The sequence below is a fragment of the Euwallacea similis genome, chromosome 28 (assembly GCF_039881205.1).
Source record: "Euwallacea similis isolate ESF13 chromosome 28, ESF131.1, whole genome shotgun sequence".
NCBI lineage: Eukaryota > Metazoa > Arthropoda > Insecta > Coleoptera > Curculionidae > Euwallacea > Euwallacea similis.
The window spans coordinates 2,650,778-2,674,409 of NC_089636.1; the positions used below are offsets into that span (position 1 = coordinate 2,650,778).

Sequence of the window (23,632 nt, forward strand, 5' to 3'; positions counted from 1 at the left end):
ACAGAGTGAATTTTAACTTTCGACGAAGGATGCATCTGTGTGTAAGAGAAAATAGTAGCCATTTTGAACAACATCTTTAGTATTTATTTGATTTTAGTAATAATTAGTTTCCAATAGTGTTAAATTTTGAATAAATTTAATTTAACAATTATTAATAATGAAACCTCGTTTTAGTTATCGTTTGCAAAATCTTTTTAAATAAAAATATTGATGAGCTATGATTAAGTTCATAGCTTACTATTAAAATAGCACATATTTGCTGTTGCTAGATTTAATTAGTTTTGACCCACTGTTACACTTTTGAACAGCACAGAATCCAATAATAACAGCATATTAATGTTTGTTCATTAAATTCCATCTATTTCGACTACAAAATTACTACAAATCAAAAAAAGATACACGACAAATTTGTAAACCGCATAAAATTAAATAACGTCAGATTTAACAACAGTCGTATCCTAGCAACAAAACAGTTGAAGAGCAGTTGGAGCATGACCTTTTAGTCTTTAAGGCACATAATTTGTTCTTGCTCGATTTGATTGATTTTAACACCAAATCACAAAATATATTTTCTCAGTAACGAACGATTTCTCGAAAAATGTAAAAAAGTACAAATAGATGTAAAATTAAATTTGCTATTATATTTTTAAACCTTAGTTTTTAATTCGATTGGGGTTAAAAAATGCATATTATTTTAAAGGTGATACACCCCTAAACCACCCTTATTGATGTTTCAGCCACTTCAAATTTTTAGCAAATATAGAATTCAATAAAATAATAACATTTCCCAAATTTGGTTATTCTGGAGTAAGACTGCCCTGAAATACAGAATTTTTTCAAATTTTTTTATTCATTTTCTGAAGCCGATATCTCAGCAATCGTAGGCATCAGAAAAAACTTCATATAAAAAATCGACATGCTTTTAAGTTCTCTACACGCACTTATTTTGTGTTGGTTGCGTTGTGAATCACCCTGTATATTCATCCACATAAAATTTTTCCGTCGTTATTTAAGATTTTTTGAACAATGGAAATAAAAGTTCTATGAACTCACCAATATGATGTTTTGCAATTTCATTTAATGTCTTCAATATTTTCATGTTTTTACGTGAAATCTGTGCAATGTGCAATAAAGTGTTATAGTGCTGGCTCATTACTTATTTAAAAAGCCACACTTTTTCTACAAAATTTCAATTTTGGCAATCTATTTATTAAATATTACCATATACGAGTAAGTTGCTTTCAAAACCTAAAACAAAAGTTATGAAAATTGCAAGTTTAATAATATGAAGGAATGTACCGCAATTAAAGACTGCACAGACACTTCGCTGAATGGTCCAATAAAAATTGAAAGATGTTTTTGAGTTCTCAGAATAAAAATGATCATCATAAATTTAACTTTCGGAGACTGTTCTAACCAATTGCTTTCCCAGATTGAGTATGCCAGTTTCTGACTCTAAAACAATCCATTTAGAACTAAAAATATTTCACATTACAAAGGTAGGACTAGAGTGTAATAATATATGTGTAAAGAGTACCTATGTCAATAAATTTAGACTTTGATTTATTACTTACCCATACCATGAGTTCATTTCCATTGTAGTAGATCATGTACAGTCTTGTCATCATTGAGGTAGCAAAGGTCATTGTAGAGAATACCAGGAAGAATGACGAACTCTAAGAAAATTACTTTTATTGTTTTTATATAAATTCAAAAGTATTTTAAATACTAAACCTGCCCAATTTGGATAACAAGTGAAGCAATTTGAAACGAGCTCTGAATAAAATCAACTACCATAGACCAGCCCATGTTGTCGTTGTAAGTATCAACATATCTAAAAAAGATATTTTTTTGTATGTATATGCACTCTTTACAAATTAAAACACTAACTTTACGATTTTTCTATGTTGGACTATAAAGTATTTGAAAATCAAAACCGCAGCTTTCTCGTCGTCTTTAATATCGTACACGATTTTTAATTTATTTTTGAAAGCATCAAAATTTTTTAGCGAATGATCAAGCTTTTTCAGTTGCCTCGAGGGATAAGTAATTAGGTTAATCATCAAAACGTCGGTGCTCATTACAGCAGTTGCTCCAAGTGTAAGGTATGTAGCGTGAAAAATGTAAGCGATCTGAAAAAATGAGACGAACTAAAGAAATATCTAAAAAGGCATGGTTCGGATGGCACAAATTGAGTCTAGAATGAGCCCGTATATACATACAGAGCGAGAATGATACCTAAATCTTAAAGATTGACTTCGAAAAGATCTCTAATGTTAAGGGCTAAATCAGCGAGATTTTAGACTAGTTTAGAGACATCGCAGCCAATATTAACGTCTAATTGAGTAAAACGAACAGTATGGATAAACGAACATTTTTTCTTATGCTTATGAACCATCATTTAACGTGCAATGTTTTATATATATTGCAAAAAATTTGAGGTGCAAAAATGAGAATTTCACCAAGTAGTGTTCCTGTTGATCAAAAGGTAGCCATAGTGACAAGGGCAGTGGTAGATCCACTATGGTCATATTCCCCCTGGTTACTTCAACGGATCCAATCATAAATGGTCTTACTTGGTATAGAAAATACACAAATAGAATCAAACAAGCATAGTTCCTTAATATCTTATTAGAACGTTTTACACCGTTGGTTTCAAGATCTTTAATCTTAAAAAATTATGTTCAAAACTACTAGAAATTTTCAATATATTATAAAATACCATTTCATCATCTATAGGTTCTTTCCTTGCTTCAGCGTCAATAATGCTTTGAATGACATTCCTGAAGCTGGAGCCGAAAAGTATGGCCGTGCTTCTCACGATGGTGATAATATATAGCAAACTGGTACACAGATTTAAATATATGATATCTTTTCTTAAAGGTTTATCATTTAAGCGGAAACCAAATTCGATTAATGCCAAAACTGCACATACTATATAATAGCTGAATACACCTCTTGAGTAAACGGTATATACTTGCCGCAAAGTCTTGCTTTCAGGGAATAAAAATTGGGGCGGGAATGTTCCGGTACATGAACAGCACAACATAGTTATTTTTAGGTTCTCGCATTTCGGATATATCTGGAAGAATAATATTAGAACTTTCTCTCTTTAAGACTGAACTTTAGCTTACAATCATGTTATTCAGATGTTGAAGTTAAAGGAGCAAAGACGATACGGCAACTAACTGTAATTGCTCTAATATAGGTAGAGATAGTTGTCATTGTCCAGTTCAATTATCAATTCACAATTATAAGTTTTCTTAATTTGTTATGCAATAATTGCTCTATTTCAGTTAAAGGTAGTTTTTGCTGTAACGATATAGAAATATCTCTATTATGCATACAGTTCCTAAATTGAAATTTACCCTTAAATATTCACTTGTATAATCATTAGTTATTCAAATTACTGTTTCCTCAAATTTCTGTTCATTTATTAAACCTTTTATGCCGTAATTTCTCCATAGCATTATTTTATATAACATATATTGATGGATTAAAGGAATAAATCTCATGTTTCAATAAGCGTCGGTAACAATAACTATACTATATACCATTTTTAGATGTAGTTCAAAAGGTATCCAATTTAGATTACTTATCACTTAAATTTCAGAAATGAATCCAGTTTTCTGTATTTTATGAAGATGTGTAGTGATTGTATTGTTTAAATTGCAGGAGCACGACATAATGGATGGGCATTATTTATAAGAGAACTAGACTTATAAAACTACATATATGTTATTTAACCCTAGAACAATACAAATTTAGATACATTTTTACACTATGACACAAAATCTTAAGATTGATACTGACTTCATCTCCTCCTCAAATCGCCATATTTGTACTAATTACAGTTATACAATTACAATGTCTGTAAGACATTAAAATTTCACAAAATTATTTAGAATTAACTTTCTCCGGTCCTTATTTGTTTCTTATTCACAAAGAATTTTAACTCTCAAAATTATAAAAGATATACCTCAATTTTATTAATTTTTGCAATATTGCTTAAAATTGTCAAGAAATTAAAAGAAACTCATTTTTGTCAACAGTCAATGAATTCAACATTTTTGTTCATCCAAATTCGAAAGAATTTGATCTATGTATATGCCAATAAATATTTAAATGTATTTGAATTTTTTCGTCAATATTTATTCAATAGCAAAACCTAGTCCCGGCTTATCGAAGATTTAAATGTCAATTTACTTTCTTTAGTAGTTAATTCATTTTACGAACGACAAAAACCAGCAATTAATATATGCAGTTCCAATTTTATGCAACTTTTAACATAGGTCATCCGCCTCAGGATCACAACCATGATGTAATGATGGAGCCTTTATAAATCTTACTTGACATAACAATATTAAATAGAAATATATACAGAGTGTTTCCTAACTACGTATAAAAAATTTGAAGCTGCAATCTTCGATTGATTTTAAATAAGAAATGTCTAATAAACATATGTCCGCAAATGTTTTGTTTTCAAGATACAGGGTGTTGAAATGTAATAAGAAAAAATGGTTTTATTCAATATTTCCAAAATGACTCAATTTGGGTGTTTTAATTTTAGCACACAATAATGTAGTAAAAAGTCCAATATTTACGCTTGTTTTACTTCTCTTTTTCTTTTTTGATAGGGGCTCTCCTTTTCAAAGAAAACACAATTTTTGGGGGAATGCTTTAATGATTAATTATAAAAATTGCTAAAAATGACTATAGTGGTTTTAATATGTATACTATAATGTTTATTATGTAACTTGTTTATTGTTTTTTTTTGCTACTGCCATAGCCATAAACAAGATAGTGAATAATAATACATATTAAAACCACTATAGTCATTTTTAGCAATTTTTATAATTAACCATTAAAGCATTCCCCAAAAAATTGTATTTTCTTTGAAAAAAAGTGCCCCTATCAAAAAAGAAAAAGAGAAGTAAAACAAGCGTAAATATTGGGCTTTTTACTACATTATTGTGTGCTAAAATTGACACCCAAACTGAGTAATTTTGGAAATATTGAATAAAACCGTTTTTTCTTATTACATTTCAACATCCTGTATATTGAAAACAAAGCATTTGCGGACATATATTTATTAGACATTTCTTATTTAAAATCAATCGAAGATTGCACCCTTAAAATTTTTACACATAGTTAGGAAACAACCTGTATAATAGGATATGATAATAGGATATGATAGCCACGTATAAATTGGCCAATTTTAACACCGACATCTTTAAGGTCATTATTTTAAAAATTTTTTTATGTAACTATAACATATTGTACTTTGTTGAGCTTGTACTTTTATGTATATATCTGTATTTACTTCTTACGGATTATTTACCCACAAAATTGTTAAAAATGAACTATTTACTTCATCATGTAACTATAAATTTACCGTTTTTATTTAAGATAAAAATTAATCAAAATCAGGCGTGTCTTTTATAATATGGAAGAATAAAAAAATTCTCACGAGTAAGAAATAGATATGATAATGTAGTTTCTGGACAGTTTGATGGAATTAAATTTTCTTAGATAAATTCAGTTCCATTTATAATTAATCTGTAATTAGTACAAATATGAAGATTTAAGGAGGAGGTAAAGATTTAATATTTTGTCTTGTAGTGTAAAACTTATGTAAATTTGTGTTTGTGTTGAGCAAGGGTTGAATACTGTATAGGGTGTCCATTTAACAGTCCCTCGAAATTCCATAATTGTATTTGTGATTTCGTAAAAAAACAATTATGAGGATACATGTGAGACTAATGAAGATACATTTTAAAATCAGTGAGCAAAAAAGCGGAGCGTCATGAAGTGTAATTTTTTTAAATAGGACCACTCGCATTTTTTCAAGTGATACGAATAGAATCCTCTTTTAAACCTGTGTTAGCTCCTAGATTTGTTTTACCCTCGGATGCAGTGACTCGGAGCTGTGCCGTTCTAAAAGAAATTTTAGACATTTGCAGTGTCTGATAAAAAATTAATATCGTAGTTACCTTAAGTTAGATTTTGATAATTTCAGGATGGATTCTCATGTAAGATCTCCTTAGTAGATACTAATACTCATTTAGCCAAAAATGCATACAGGGTGTCCACAATAACAACTTCAATTGTCTGGATTTTTCAAATAAGATGGTGTGTTTTTTTTTACACAGGATGAAAGAACATTCGATTTTCTTCATTTTGTTATAAAAATATTATTCTTCAAAAAAATATTTATCTTAAGCGTTAATGGAATTATTAATTATTCCAAGAAAACTTACATTAATGGCTAAGTGTCTGAGTGCTTAGCATGTGTTGCCATGGTTTCGATATGTTTTGTTTTAAATTTTGGCAGCTCTTTACCGTTCTCTGGTTCTTCGAAATCTGCTTATGTTAAAATTGGCCATCAAAATGAAATATACTCAACACTAGAACTTATTAGTATGATTTATGTAATTGGTTCGCGTGATAAAAATTTTTTATTCGCATCTCGGCTTTATGCGCAACGACTTTCTAATAGAAGGGATGCTGATGTAGAGTCTAGAAAATCTATAGGAGCGTTTTAAATGAACAGAAAGTGTTAATTATGAAAAGAAAAGTCAAAAGAAGAGGGTGTTAGGAAGAAACACCTACAGCTTCAACTCAGACAAATAGAAGGCGCTTAAATGAACACAATTTGTTTGAAAGAGTTTCTAAGAGAAAACCTTTAACATAAAAAAAATAGAACTGCCTGTTTGGAATTTGCAAACCATTATAGTACATGGACAACATCACAGTGGAAGTATTTTCTATGGTCCGATAAAACTAAAGTTAATAGATTAACATGCGATGGACGAGTTTATGTTAGGTGACCTCCCAACACCGAGTTTAATCCTAACTACACCACAATGAACATTAAACATGATGGGGGTAATATCAAGTTATGGGGGTGTATGTTATGGCATGGCATAATACCAATAGTTAAGATAGATGGTGCTTTAAACATGCACAAATATTTAGATATACTTTAAAATGTTATGCTGCTATATGCAGAGGAAAATTTACCTATTATCTGACAATTTCAACATGATAATGACTCGAAGCATGTGATGAAAATAGTGAAAAACTGCTTAACATCAAATTAAATACCCGTTCTTAAGTGGTCTGCGTGCAGTCCTGAATTAAATCCCATCGAAAACTTGTGGTGAGATGTAAAACAGGCCTTCAGAAATAAAAATATAACAAACTTACATGATTGTTACCAAGAAATCTAAAAAATTTGGTATGTAATACCAAAAGAAAGATGTCAAAAACTAATCGAATATTTGTCTCAACGATGCTGTGAAGTTATTAGAAATAAGAGGTACCCAACAAAATAGTAATTTATATTGATTCTTTTTATTGTTTGACAATATTTAAATGAATGTCACTTATTTAGAAGATTATAAAGCTTCAATTTGTATTGGTGAAAGTTTTCTTATTTAATTGTTCATAGGAAATTTGTATATTTGGTTGTAAGCTAAGTAATCGTTATAAACATTAAATATAATTAATATAGAACGACAAGTTATTTGAATAAAATAATTCAGTAACGCAATTTTTTTTATTCCGTCTATTGCAAAAAAGTAATGCATTTTTTAAAAACGTTCTTATTTATATGGCCTTATTGTATGTTTAAAATCAAAATCCTCCTAAAAATTAATTCATTCACATTTGGTCAAAAAATTGATTAAAATATACTTTAACTTTAATAACGATCTATGCGATGAAAGTTTCATCCTCATACTCTATAAAATTCAATTTAGTTGTTATATTGCCCCTGATGTTATTAGTTACCCTATAGTTAAAATATACAGGGTGATTCGCAACACAACCGACACAGAACAGATGCGTGTAGAGGATATTTGGGAAATATGGTTATTCCAGGTTAAGCCTTTCCTGAAATACAGAATTTTTTCAATTTTTTTTATTCATCTTCTGAAGCCGATATCACAGCAACCGCAGGCCTCAGAAAAAAACTTAATATAAAAAACCGACATGTTTTGAGGTCCTCTACACACATCTGTTCTGTGTCGGTTGCGTTGCGGATCACCCTGTAATATTTAATAATAATATTTTAAATTTATATTCTGTGTTAACGCCGACAAGTAAGCAAAAAAAATTAAATATAGAATCATCAGAAACATATTACATTCCCATAGAGATACAGAATAAATAACCGCATTAAAGCAAACAATCTATAAGGTGTTTAAATAAAGGAGTACGTCGGCTAAGTCTGGGAAACTACTTAATGCGGAGTCTTGAGAAAAAAAATATATAACTAAATCCGCCATGAAAAATCGCTGGAAAATATTTTCAAGTTCGCAACTATACCGCTAGGGGGAGTTTTTTACATGACTAATCAATAAAATACAGTTTTTAATCAAATTTATCCGGAAATTGCATATTTTAAATATAAAATATCCATTTTTCAGATAATTTGCCACAACGTTTGTAAGATGAATTTTTTTGAATTTTTGAAACTGAAGGGTAGGGGAACCTTCTAATGCCAGTTCAAAAAATTCAGTTTTCTCAACATTAGCTAAACATAAAACTATTCTGTAATACCTCGTTAGAAAAGTATTTTTGCAGGCTGTAACGTGGTGATTATGTCACTTCATGTTAGTCTGACATAAAAACCATTAGGTGGCACTATTTGAACACCATGGTAATTTTTTAAGTTACTTCGGAAAACTTAAATGGAAACATATAATTTTTGTTATACTATTGGAAAGAGTGTCAAATTCTGGTTAGTATAGTCAAAGTTCGATGCAAATATCTTTGTGTTGTAGTAATTTATAGCAATTTGAAAAAAGGACTTTCTTAAGCATAAAATAAACCAGCTTCATTTATGAATCAAGTAGGCCGCGAGCGTACCTATACTCGCCTATGTCATAAATTTAAAACAAATGAATAAGCATTTCATTTAACATTATTTTTATCGATAAAAATTATTCCATTGACATCGATTTTGGTAAAAAAATGCTAATTTCAAATGAAAAAGATTTGGACGTACTTGCCGTTTATTTCGAATATTTAAAAAATTTAACAGTGGCGGTAAGAATATACCCGTTAAAGTATCGAAAAAGAAGGAGTTATAATGCTGCAGCATTTAAAAATCTGGCTTTTTGTTTACAATACCATGGTATTAAATCCCAAGCGCACCGATGCTAAGAAAGAGGTCATAACGAGAAAAACATAATAAATGTGCTGGCCGGTATAGCAATTAATTGCCATATTAGTATTACGACCATATCCCAAGACTTCATGATTTTTCTTGGATCACTATACAGGGTATCCCATAACTATAGGAACACAGAGCGGGTGGAGATAGTATACAGGGTATTTCAAATTCGACCCTCATCATTGAGATCTCGGAAACTAGAAGAGACACGAAGAAGATTAAATGGAGGCAAAGTTGCGTAATCTAGCGCTTGATCGAATACCATTTTCAAAACTTTAATTTTCCGAGTACTTCCGAAGATATCCGAGAAAAACTAAAAATTGGAGAATCCATTTTTATTTTTTTTAGCGTTATTTGACAAGGTAGGTTAAATCTATAAACACATTTTCATTGTCACTTTTTCTCATCTACATTGACATATTCAGATTCGCCATCCGACGTTTCGTTTTTCGGCTACGATTATCAACTTTATTTTTTTTGAATTTTTCGATAGAAAAATAGAGCGTTTCATTTTGATTTCATTGATATAAACCTTCTTATAATTTACTTATTTAAAAGCCGAAATATTTAAATAAAAAGAAATATTACATAGTTGGCCTTGACTCTATCAAAAGACTTTCTTTTGTTCGCGATATATGACATAACTCCTTCAACGAGATTAGAGCATATCCACATTTCCAATGAAAATGAGCTTCAGAAATGAAGAGAAACGAGATATGTTAAGACTTTATTACAAATTTGATAGGAACAGTACGAAAACAGTTCAAATGTATTTTGAGTTATATCCGGGAAGACAACAGCCGCATAGAACATTATTTAAAACTTTGGTTGAACATTTAGCTGAGTTTGGAACGTTTGAAAATTTTCTTCCATTCTGCTTTCATACTTCATTTTAGGTTTTTGGTCAGTTTGGTGAGTTTGGTGCTTTTAAAATGTTCATCCAAAGTTTTAAATAATGTTCTATGAGGCTGTTGTCTTCCCGGATATAACTCAAAATACATTTGAACTGTTTTCGTACTGTTCCTATCAAATTTGTAATAAAGTCTTAACATATCTCGTTTCTCTTCATTTCTGAAGCTCATTTTCATTGGAAATCTGCACACGCTCTAATCTCGTTGGAGGAGTTCTGTCATATATCGCGAACAAAAGAAAGTTTTTCGATAGAGTCAAAGCCAACTATGTAATATGTGTTTTTATTTAACTATTTCGGCTTTCAAAAAAGTAAATTATAAGAAGTTTTATATTAATGAAATTAGAATGAAACGCACTATTTTCCTGTCGAAAAATCCAATATGGCGCCCATAAGAAAAAATAAAGTTGATAATAGTAGCCGAAAGACGAAACGTCCGATGGCGAATCTGAATATGTCATCGTGTAGCTGAGAAAAAGTGGCAATGAAAATATGCTTATGGATTTAACCTTCCTTGTCAAATAACGCTAAAAAAAAAATAAAAATGGATTCTCCAATTTTTAGTTTTTCTCGGATATCTTCGAAAGTATTCGGAAAATTAAAATTTTGAAAATGGTATTCGATCAAGCGCTAGATTACGCAACTTTGCTCCCATTTAATCTTCTTCGTATCTCTTCTAGTTTCCGAGATTCCAATGGCGAGGGTCGAATTTGAAATACCCTGTATGTAAAAATGAGACATTTGGCGTCAACTTGCCTGTATCAAAAATTGTTAGTTAAGAAAATCTAAGGTGGGCAAAAAAAATTTTTTTTTCAAAAATCATAAATTAATTAAGATAAAGTATTGAAATTTTGTGGACTTGAATATTTTTATACTATACATAAAAGATAATCATCGGTTTTGATGTAGCGTTAAGGGGGGACCACATACATGCAACATATCGCATAAATGTTACCATAATTTTTTGTAGAAAGTTTTTTGCAATTTTTTATTGAAAATTATGAAAGCTTAAATATTTTTACATAAAAAAATTTATTTTAGGAAATAAATTATGCAACAGAAACTTACACTTATATTTCAATTTTACATTTTAAATAAAAATAACAAAGTAGTGATAAACAAATCGAATAACAAAACATCAAAGGAATTACTTATTTCAAAAGGTGTTGGAAGTGACCTCCATTAACTTCAATACATTTTTGCTGAACCTTATTCAAATACTGTCTTATTCTGTTAAAAATACCCGGTCCATTAAAACACCTTATGTTTTCTTAACTATCAATATTTGATACAGGCAAGTTGATGCCAATTGTCTCATTTTTACATGTACTATCTCCACTCGCTCTGTGTCCCTATAGTTATGGGACACCCTGTATAATATTTTAAAAGATTACAGATTTGTGTTAATTCTTTAATTTTGCTATAGTTTACAATATGTTTTTAAGGTTTTGGTTTCTTTTAGATTACATCTATATCATGTATTATTACATTAAGCTCTTTCATAGGAAGATTTTGACAGACCCTTGGATTTTTGTCAATCGTTAATTGAAATGATGCAACAGAATCAAAATTTTCTTTCAAGGATTTTGTTGACGCATAAGGCAATATTTAAAAGCGATTGTGGTATGAATTTCTATAATATGCACTATCGGTCGCTAACTAATCCGTACTGGATGCAAGAAGTGCATAATCAAGGACGTTGAAATTAATGTATGATTTGGGATAGTTAATGGAATGATTATCGGACCCTATTTTTCCGAGGAATTATTGAATAGCAATAATTATCTACAATTTTGGCGTAATGAATTACCAGTACTATAGGAAAGAGTTGACCTTCAAACACGACGGGAAATGTATTTTCAGCACGATGGTTACCTCGTGTATTTGCTTGTATTGTGCGAGAATTTCTAAAGCTTACTTTTCCTGGGACGTGTATAGGCAAGGGAACTTTATTTCCGTAGCCGGCGAGGTCGCCAGATTTAATGTATTTGGATTTTTATTTATGGGGTAGTTTTTCAAAGTAGATCGACTACAAAAAAAGACATGAAAAATAGAATCCGAAATATTGTAGGAGAAATCCAAACTACAATTTTTTCTATACAAGAGCAACTTTGACTGTGCATTGAAAAAAATGGGAAAACAGCTTGTGCATCTTAAAAATAATTAACTGTTTTTTATTTTAATGTTCTTTAATTTTAGTTATTCTTTGAAGTTATTAGCATTAATTTGAGCTGTATTTAAATAACAGCCTACTTAATTGATAAGTAAAGTTGGTTTATTTCATGTGTAAGAAAGACCTTTTTTCAAATTGCTATAATTTACTACTATGTGAAAATATTTGTACCGGGTTTCGACTACACTAAGCAGAATTTGACACTAATTCGAATGGTGCAACAAAAATTATACGTTTCCATTTAAGTTTTCCGAAATAACTTATAAAAAATAAAAATTACCGTGGTTTTAAAATAGTGCTACTTAGATGTTTTTGTGTCAGACTAATATGAAGTGACATAACAACCATCTCATAGCCTGGAAAAGGACTTTTCTAATGAACTATTACAGTATGGTTTTGTGTTTAGCTAATATCAAGAAATCTACATTTTTTAAATTGATTTTAGAAGGTTCTCTCACCCTTTTGTTTTAAAAATTCAAAAAAACTTACAAAAGTTGTAGCAAATCGTCTGAAAAATTTATATTTTATATTTAAAATATACGTTTTCCGGATAAATTTTTCTAAAAACCACATTTTATTGATTAGTCATGCAAAACGCCACATAACGGTATCGATACGGACTTAAAAATATTTTCCAGCTATTCTTTATGGCAGATTTAGTTATAATATTTTTTACTCAAGACTCCACAATAAGCAAGTAGTTGCCCAGATATAGTCGACGTCCTTTCTTATTTGAACAGTCTGTACTCACACCTCCAATGTTGCAGTCGAAATTAAGAGAAACTAACGTCTCTCTCTCAGGGATACAATATTTATTTTGATGAAGTGATATAATAAAAATAAATTAATATCACTGATATTTTGCCTCAGATGAGCCACACTTATGAAACGAATTTTTTAAAATTAAATTATATTCTATATTAATGTCATAATATAAATGATGTAAAACACAAAATTACAAAATTAATAAGATAACAAATTCCTGTAATTTAATATGGCACTGCTAATAGTTGGTTCTTCTCATTATTAATGGCTGCGCGTAAGCGTTTAAGCATTGATTTTACTAAATTTCTTGTATCTTTTGAAGTTATGGCGCTCTAAGCTAAGGTCATTTTTATTTTTAATTCATTTTTGATAGATATTGGGTCATTATGTACTTTATTTTTTTATGTCAACCACACGCACATGTTTTCAAGTAGATTTAAATCTGGTGACTGGGCTGATGCTTTAATGACATTTTGGATACAAGCAACTAACTGAGAACCCAACATGCAGTTACCTACAAAATTGACCGTACATAACGTAAAAGTTACTAAATCTGTTGCAAATAAATGTGTTTAATTGTGTAATGTGCCGGGTTGGAATAACTATACGCGAGTCAAAAATATAACACTTTATTAACTTCTCGATAATACAAGAACGGAAGCGAGGCGTAAAGACCCTGTGGTGCATTATACACTCGAGAGTAGTTCACACCAAGAACCTGCCCCGACAAGTGACACTCACAGGAGTGACAGTTGACGAGTAGCAGGGGCGGAAATAGCGAAAGGGTTGGTTAGCTATATAAACCCAAAAAGACCCTTAAAATCTCTCTTATATACTCTTACACACTTAGTCTCTTATACTCTTATTCTTAGCTCTCTCGAGGTAACGTACCACGATTATCACCCTCGGTATAATACATACAAACTGTGATAATAAACGTAGCAATAGTTTTGTGTAAATAAAGATAGTCGAGTAGTATCAGCGCGTATTTTGTATCTATGACTAGTATCTTTGCCAGGTTAGAATATTGGTCCTTTCAGTGTGTTTAACTTGCAACGGAAGAATAGATCACCCCGTTAGCACCAACAACACGCCGCGTTACTCCGAATCCCATCGGTAAACGCAAACACCTATAAACCCGACAACCCTTTTATATAAGTGTCTGTGAAGATGAGCCGTGAAGGTTTCTGCTGGACTTGAGCTTGACTGCTTGACTGCTTGACTGCTTGACTGACTTTTGTGTAGACGTACCCTATTTATGTATATGATATCTACATGGACTTTACTAAAGTACATTAATAAGGGTAGTTTGAACCTTAAACAATTCTAAGACTTTGAGTCTCAGCTAATTACAATTTGATGGGTTAGTTATATCGGACAAGGGAATTGTGTTTCTACGTAAACATACATTCTAATTAGGTTCTAATATTGTCCTTAGGTTTCGATGAGAAAGTAATATAAGTAATAATGTAAGAGAGTTAATACATATAATATAATAATACATATGCCTAACCTGGGGTGCTTTACAATTGTTTTAACGAACATATATCTGCAATAAATAGGTATGAAATGGAATATGCTAAATAATAAGTAAGAAACAATAATCAAACATAAATGTAGACACAAAATTAACCGTACAAAAGATGTGATTCATTTTCATAGCCTGTAAGAATTTATCAAAGCTAGTTTTTTGGCTCAATTCTGTCGACGACTGATAAGTTTAGTCATAACTCGTTCAATTGAATATACTGCATTAATTTTGGCACATGTTATAACTATGGTAAATAAAAGAACGCAAACTAATCTTACGACGCGTAAATTAGTAGTTAAACTTTTTTCTACAGAAAGCTCAATGAGAAAAATTGCTGCATTAATAGGCAAGACCCATTCCACAGTGGAGTGGATTATAAACAAGTATTACTATGAGGGATTAATACAAAATAAGCCTGGAAGAGGACGGAAAAAATTATTGTCTAAAAAGGATGAAAGATTCATTTTATATGAAATGAGAATTAATCCGAAAAAAAGTGCTGCAAAATTAACGAAAGAAATGTCCAAAAGAGTAAACAAGCCTGTATCAACTGAAACAGTGCGAAGAGCTCTTAGGAAAAGCGGTTACAACGGTAGAATAGCACGGAAGAAACTTTGTCTATCAAAAATTAATCGTCAGAAGCGCCTTGAATTCGCAAAAAAATATGTTAATGACCCTGCTGAGTTCTGGAACACCGTCATTTTCACTGATGAAACAAAAATGAACTTATTCGGATCAGATGGGAGACAAATCGTATGGAGAAAACCAAACACCGAGCTTCATAATAAACATATTGTTAAGACAGTCAAGCATGGAGGAGAATCTTTAATGTTATGGGGTGCTCTGGGGAGTAGTGGTACAGGGAATCTGCACGAAATTAAAGGAATAATAGACAAAAATGTTTACCTTGATATTCTAAAAATCAATTTGAGACCTTCTGCCGAAAAATTGAACATGCCTAGAGTTTTTTATTTCCAACAAGACAACGATCCCAAGCACACTGGTGGGATCGTAAAGCAATGGTTGATATATAATGTGCCAAAATTATTGAATTCTCCGCCTCAATCTCCAGATCTCAACCCAATTGACAATCTGTGAAGAATTTTAAAAAACGAGGTTCAAAACATCAACACAGTAATCTAGAAGAACTCAGAAAGGCTGTCTTTACTGCATGGTAAAATATTTCTGCAGATTTAACAACAAAGTTGGTGCAATCTATGCCACGTCGCTTGACGGCTGTAATTTAAACTAAAGGAGGCGTTACAAAGTATTAACTTCTTCAAATTTATTAAAGCAAATTAGTAATATGTATACAGGGTAATTCACGTAACTGTTTCATTAGAAACTTTTGTACTTGTAACTAATCTAAATTTTTCATATTTGGGGGTTAAACTAATATAGATACATTCTACTTTTTTTTAATATTTTGAAGGTCAAATCACTTCCGGTTAAACTCAAGTCGAATAGAACATAATTTTAATTAAAAACATTGCTCAAATAGTTGGTTAATTAAATCACTTAATTTAAATAAAGGTGTTTAAAATATGAACCATTTTGTTGCACACATAATTCACACCGACGTTTAATGAACCGGAAAACCCCAATTAAAATATGACTTTTCAATTCAGTACACGCATTTCTAATGCGACCAATAGGTTCTTTTCTTGTTTCCACAGGAGTTGCATACACTTGTTTTTTTTTAAATCCCCAAACAAAAAAATCCCATGGGGTTAAGTCGGGGGAACGTGGAGGTCAAGCAACAGGCTCCCTTCGTCCAATCCATCTTCCCGGAAAGTTATGGTCCAACTAGTTCCTTACATTTCTATGAAAATGAGCTGGACAACCATAAAATTGGAACCAATCCATTAATTTCAAATTCAGCGGAACTTCCTCCAATATATTATGCATTTCTGCATTTAAGAAATGCAAAAATTTTTCTCCATTTACGCGTTGTGGCAGGAAATATGGGCCAAACATTTGATTATTGTAATTTCCAACCTAGACATTTACATTAAATTCTACCTGAAAATTTCTTGGTCGAACTGCAGGTGGGTTTTCATATGCCCATGCATGCTGATTATGAACATTTACGACACTTTGACAAATAAAGCACGATTCGTCAGTCTACAATATGTTGTTTAATAAATTCCCGTTCTTTTCAATGGAATCAAGAACCCATCGGCAAAAAACTAACCTTTGTTCTTCATCTTCTTCACGCAAACTTTGTACATACTGCAAGTGGTAAGTACGCTTGTGATTCTTTTTCAAAACCCTAAGAATTCTAGATCTAGCAACATCAAAGGAGACAGACACTTTTCGGCTACTTGTTCTTGGATCTCTATCAAATTCACAAAGAATCTTGTTGTTGTTTCTTTTTTGCCGGATATTATTTCTGTTTTGTCGTTTGTCGGATCTAATTTTCAAACCGTGAGCTGTAAATTGTCGTTGAATGTTTATAAACACTGAGGGATGCGGATGGCGCCTGTGAGGAAATCTTATTCTGTACTCTCTTGCTGCTTCCGCAAAGTTCCCATTTGCAACTCCATAGCAGAAATGGGTATCGGCTTGTTCCTGATTTGAAAATCGAAAAAGCATTATTTTACTTTTAATTAAAGGAGACCATGCACCACTGAATCACTTCGTGTAAATTATAACAGTTGCCAAGTTGATTTTTAATTTTCCATGTTACCCTACTTATTTATTACATCTTATTCATTTTCATAGACATGTAAAGAAGTGGTTGGACCATAATTTTCCAGATAGACTAGATGAAAACGGCCTGTCACTTAGTTTCCACATTCCCCCATCGTAGTTAATTTATTTGAATGAAAAAATTGGATTTTTCCAAAAAAATACAACCGATTATTTGAGCAATGTTTTTATTAAAATTATGTTTTATATAATAAAAAATACAAATTTGTTAAGCAACTCAGTCAGATACGAAAAAATGTCAAGAGACATTTTTTGTAGAGAATGAATTACTCATTTGGGAAAAAAATTTAAATTTGATTTTAGACAGTAGCGTATTAATAATTTCTTGAATTTTATGATAGTAAAACCCCACAACTCCGGCACTGGTTGCTCGTGGGCCGTGATATTATTACAGAATATGGCAGCATACAATGTGATACTGTACACCAAATTTGGTTTAAATATTTCCAAAGGTTGGAGTATTATAAAAAATAATCGAATTTTTTTAAAGTTTTCAACGCCCATTATCTTTAAAACGAAACATTTATGGGTTTATGTTGATATGAAATTTTCTTCCTAAAATAAGTTTTTCTTTTGATTGTTAAACTCCTGCTACCAAAAAGTGGACTATCATGTACATACATATACATGGTGTAAATAAAATATGGAATAAATTCATTTTCTCGATCTGGAATTAAAATAATAAAAAATGCTTGGACATGTCGACTTTAGTTTACAATTCCACATATTTTGGTTGGATAACATTAGCCGTGACGTCGTCACTGTTCCAGGTATGACGTCAGTGTTAATTTCTTTGAATGTTAACCCCTGTTTTTGATCAGTTTATGTAAAAGAGCGCACCTTTTTATGTACAGGGTCATTCAAACTCGACGCCCCACCCATTTTATGCGAAAACAGTTGGGCTTACCAAAAGAATTTTTTCACCAGATTAAATAAAAGGACGTAAGTTTCAATAAATGCTAAAAACGTTGAAATGTGGAAAGCGACGGTCGGCGTCGCGACGCCAACTTTATGTTTTTTTCAGAACCATTCCTTTTTTTTTTTTAAATGTGAACATCGATACATTCTAAACAAGTTTTGTATAAAAATTTTTTTGAAATTTCTAATAATTTAAAAGCTATAGGAGAAACCTTTTTTATCGAAATAGATAAACAAACCTATCAAATAAATCAACAAAACACTACTCCGATTCGTTTAATGGATGTCTATCTTTTATTGTTAGGCATCGTAAAGAAAAATATGTTTTTGAGAATTTATTAAAAAGTCTATTATGTATCATAGTAAAAAAGTTTCTGTTCTATACATAAAAAAGTTCGCCATTTCACATACAATGATCAAAAATAGGGGTTACCATTTAAAAAAATTAATACTAACGTCATATCTGGAACAACGATCACGTTACGACTAATGTTACCCAACCAAAATACATATATGGAATTGTAAACTAAACTCGACGCGTCCAAGCATTTTTTATTATTTTAATTCCAAATCGAGAAAATGAATTGATTCTATTCTTTATACAGGGTGTCCCATTTAAAGCTGTGATTGAAGATTACTCAAAAACGATACGTTGTATGAAAAAAAGCTTCAAATAAAAGTTGTTCGGTATAGGGGGATATGCCATGAAGATATGATTTTTAGGCAAAACGTCATTTTAAGGTCATTTAAAAGGCAACTTTTTTTCTTTAAATGGTAACCGCGTATTTTTTTACAGATCCTTGTAGACCTTTAAAAAATGAATACCTTTTATTTTAATGATTTTTTGTATTAGACGTTTTGCTACAGAGTTATTCTTGATTTTTATTCAATTTTTGAGATAGTTGAAATTATTGCATACTTTTTCTAGAAAAGTTTTGCAATGCATATTCTGTTTAAAACTCATAACAATCTTTCTATCTAATCAAAAAAAAAATCTATGAAAAAAAAAATATTTTTGGAAATTTGGCAAATTAATTTAAAATCCCGATTTGAGAAACTTATGGAAATAAATATTCAAAAGAATGTCCTTCTTGCTTCAAACATGTCTCAACTCGAATGCGAAAAGAATTTTTTATTCTGCGCAATATATTCCCGTTTATCAATTGACACGCATTTTCAATTCTCCTTTTCATATCGTCTGCAGTTGTTGGTACGTTTGTATAAACGTTGACCTTTAAAAAACCCCAGAGGAAAAAATGGATGTGGTCAAATCAGACAACCTAGGAGGCTAGTTCGCTGAACCGTCCCGTTCAATTCATCGATCTGGATACATTTAATCCAGAATCTCACAAGACATTCTAGGAAAATGGATTGGACAGCCGTCATGCTGATACCACATCGCCGGTCTAATAACAAGTGGAACGTTTTCAACAATTCCGAAAGATTATTACGCAAGAAATTGCCAAATATTTCTCCATTCAAGTTTCCTTCAATGAAGAAAGGTCCAATTAAGTATTCCTCAATAATATAACATCATACATTTATTGACCAAGGTCTTTGATGTTGAACTTCTCCGAGCCAGTGTGGGTTTACGGCATTCCAAAAATGCAAATTATGGTGGTTCATTAAACCATAGTTTGTGAATGTGGATTCGTTCGAAAACAAAAGGTTGAAGAAGAAATTTGCGTTTTAATTTAATTACAAAAATGAACACGGTTTTCAAAATCAGTTCCATGGAGTTCCTGATGTAAAGAAATGTGGTAAGGATAGTATTTATTCACCTTCAAAATTCATTGGTCACTTGCCTTTGATATTCCTGAGTCAGCAGCAATTTGACTACAACTTACATGGGGATCGAAGGCAACAGCTGCAAGAACTGCTATTTGATTGCCTTCATGTGTTGCACTTCGGGAGCGATTGCGTTTTTTTGTTTCCAACGTTTCTGATTTTTTGAAATTTTTAATAACACTGTTGAAAGTTGTCCAACAGGGAGCTCTTTCATCTAGAAATCTTTCAATATAAAGTTTTAGTGCCCAACAAACATTTCTTCCAGCCACTCCATAAATAAAAACTATTTCTAATTTTTCATTCAAAGTGTAGCGATTCATTTCATTTATTGAATTTTGATATGAAAGAATAATTTTTGAATAATTTCACACAAAAGAATTAGATTGATTGTAGAAAAAAATATCTCGATTTCCTATAGACGTTTTTATAAGGTAGACTCTAACAAGAGGAAATTAAAGAAAACATTTTTTTAAGATTTTTTTTTATTAAATAGAAGGATTATTATGAGTTTTAAACAGAATATGCATTGCAAACCTTCTCTAGAATAAAAAATGCAATAATTTCGACTATTTGAAAAATTGGACAAAAATCAAGGATTACTCTGCAGCAAAACGTCTAATACAAAAAATCATTAAAATTAAAGGTATTCATTTTTTAAAGGTCTACAAGGATCTGTAAAAAAATACGCGGTTACCTTTTAAAGAAAAAAAGTTGCCCTTGAAATGACCTTAAAATGACGTTTTGGCTAAAAGTCACTATTTCCATGACATGTCTCCCTCTTTACCGAACAACTTTTATTTGAATCTTTTTTTCATACAACATACCGTTTTGAGTAATCTTCAATCACAGCTTTAAATGGGACATCTAAATATCTCTACTAGTATAATCACAATATTAAAATAATAAGTAAAATACAATACAATAAAGCTGCGATAATCGACAAGTAACTTGATTTTATAAATTTTCAGTAGCATCGTATGCGATGTATAGTTGGTAACTAGTTTGTGATTTAAGTTTCTAATTAGTTTAGTTTCTTTTTAGTTGCCTAATGTGCGAAGGGTCTCAGTGGTAAGCGTTTTAGTGTAAAATTTTTGCAGAAACGACTGACAAACACAATATGTCTGAATATCCTAACAGGAAGGTGCTCTATAGTAGAATCGGGAGTTAATTAGAAATGTTTAATATGTAGAAATAGCATCGTCATAAATTTGGCACAATTTTGTCATCTAATGATGAAAAAATTTACAAAAGCATTAAATCTAAACCCACAATTACTGAATGTCTTCGTCAGGTGTTGTATTAGAAGTATGTATTAGAAGAACAGGGCAATAAAAATATACCCTAAAATTACAACCTTTCTACCAAAATTGTAGTAAAGGTTTGATTTACGGGCCCTACGAAACCGTAATAACCTGTCGTTGTTTGTTATTTAAATTTTTAGGAATGGCTTTTGAATAGTTAAGTACGTTTGGCTTTTAAATCGGATATTTATGCATCCATTGTATCAATAGAACTCTTACAAATGGCAATAGGTTAGTAAATCTCACAAGGGATGAATCACTTAACATGTGACGAATCATTAAACTCAAACAAGATTTTGCCTAAGTAGTGTTAAACCGTTTGTTCGGTATCGCTTACAATTCTCTTAAAAGGTTACCTTCCAATATTACCTTATTGTTTATGAGATTGGTCGTTTCTTGAATACAGATAAACTATGTATTATAGACCTTGCCTTTAGCCAAAATTCTCCAATAAACTTTGTCATAACTTAATGATATAATTATATATATTGAGTAATAATTATTACTCTTTTATGTTTATAGTAATTATTATAAATAATTTATGTAAAATGAGTAAGGTTTAATTAATATCCTGTTACCGAATTATTTAGTCTGGTATGAACGAGTTATTTGTTAGTTATGATTCAAAATGGATATATATTCTCAAAATAGAGAAACTGATAGTAGAGGTTACCGACGATACAATCCCTGCAACATACAGTATAAAGGGCAGTCAGCTAAGGTTTTTGGACAATAAGACTTAAAGCAGTTTATCGTGCGTAACAGTTTGCATTACAGTACTATTAATTACAAAACTATTAATTGTAAAATTTACTGTAAATGTCCAATTTGATAGCATTATTAAATTATTTCCTGCTTTATACTCACAACTAATAAAATTTCGAGAACATTTTAAATTCAACCAAGCAGTACTACATTGACAATTGCAACCATCCTGAGAAACGTTATATTTTTAACCAATCATGTCAATTTACTACCGTATAAAATGTTTCTGTCGATAAAAGCATGCTTTTGTCGAATTGTTTATTTATTTGTCAAAAATGACCGCTTATCATCAATTAACAATTCGAATATTGAATTAATAGTGTATGTGATGCCAAAAACAGTCTCAGTGTAATACAGAAATAAAACACTAATTAAATTCCATAATTTTCCGAAAGATTAAAGTATTTTATTTTTTTATATTTTTGCAAGCCTTTTTTGAGTCACCTTGTAGAGAAGATATGCGGGTTAATCATGTTTAAAATGGCCATCGAGTCACATCTCAAATGACCAACAATTTTCACTTAACACCATCCTTCAGCACAAATTACATGAGACTGACCAAAACGACTTAATACTGGTACCTAAATTTCGCAAAAATCACACAAAACTTTTTCTCTTATCACAATGGCAGATTCGTCAATGTTTATAGGTCGAAAGGGTTAGCTGAATTTGCAATAAGGAATAGATTTTGGTTAATATACAGTTATTGCCGTGTTGCTGCCATCCATCATAACTGAATAGAAAGGGCCAGCGTTGTGGTATTTCACGTTAAGAACTTTTCTTATTGCTTGTATTTGCCAGGGTTGACAAATGACAAGTAGGTAAAAAGAGATTAATGCGAAGAGGAAATTTGTGAGTGGTCAAGAAGAAAGACCTCCGATGGATAGTGTCTTTCCCGTGAATGGCGTATGTCTTTCGTAACTCTATCGATCATTGAACAATTATTTGATATGACAATACATTATGTTAAGACTATCTAATTCCGTTATACGAGTACTAATCCACTAAACCTTTTCCCAAATGCATTGTGGTATCTATAATAACTATAGAAAGCCTTTCTCATGAGAAGGTAAATTTAGAAATTATTACTGTTCCTAAAATGCCTTTCGCTGCAATAAATCCTTACAAACCGGAGAATTTGCAATGCACCTTCTTAGTTTAAAAGAATATTGGTGTAATAAAGTGCTTTTGAAATGTATTTTTCGCAGAAGTCTTTTCTGTAAAATTAACGGTATTAGTACTAAAAATTCGGAAATTATGAAAGCGGAGAGCAAAATTGTGAAATCGAGAGATCTTCAATATTATTTGGATGACTCAGAGTGTTAAATCTAGAGCATGTAGTTATTATGGCCAATTGTCCTCAACGATATTTTGATGCTTGTTTAGGGTTGCATCGACATAAAAACATTCCATTTTTAACATTTCAGTGAAATTAAATTCGAGGGACGTGGCGATTTTTCACATAAAAATAGATTAATATTGCCGATTCCTGATTAAAGGAACTCTAAATTTCTCTAAACTAGTGTTTAAGCCACCTCTGCATTGAAAACGTGGATAGACGTGGAATTTAATTCCACTCTCTTAATCT

General features: G+C 31.1%; 2 protein-coding genes across 2 annotated transcripts in view; both read right to left on the minus strand.

Annotated features, from left to right (window-relative positions):
* Positions 1-23,632, minus strand: part of LOC136417460 (cathepsin L-like proteinase) — a 201,437-nt gene that overhangs the window by 94,918 nt on the left and 82,887 nt on the right. The gene's annotated exons all lie outside the window — the stretch shown is intronic.
* LOC136417366 (odorant receptor 10-like) lies at positions 1,092-17,106 on the minus strand. Its single transcript, XM_066403035.1, has 9 exons — positions 17,067-17,106; positions 16,755-16,992; positions 2,723-3,110; positions 2,463-2,669; positions 1,891-2,132; positions 1,735-1,834; positions 1,575-1,676; positions 1,300-1,455; positions 1,092-1,248 (listed from the first exon to the last, which is right to left on the minus strand). Exons 1-9 carry the CDS (start codon positions 17,104-17,106, stop codon positions 1,204-1,206), a joined length of 1,518 nt encoding a protein of 505 aa, XP_066259132.1. The 3' UTR covers positions 1,092-1,203.

Bases quoted from the DNA above. Each gene is read 5' to 3' on its own strand.
- LOC136417366 (XM_066403035.1), bottom strand. From the start codon at position 17,106: ATGGAGTTGCAAATGGGAACTTTGCGGAAGCAGCAAGAGA. The intron at 2,670-2,722 runs GTATTTTATAAT...TAATTTTTTAAG, and splicing joins AACCTATAGATGATGAAATG to ATTAAAGATCTTGAAACCAA. The intron at 1,677-1,734 runs GTTTAGTATTTA...TAATTTTCTTAG, and splicing joins TTGTTATCCAAATTGGGCAG to AGTTCGTCATTCTTCCTGGT.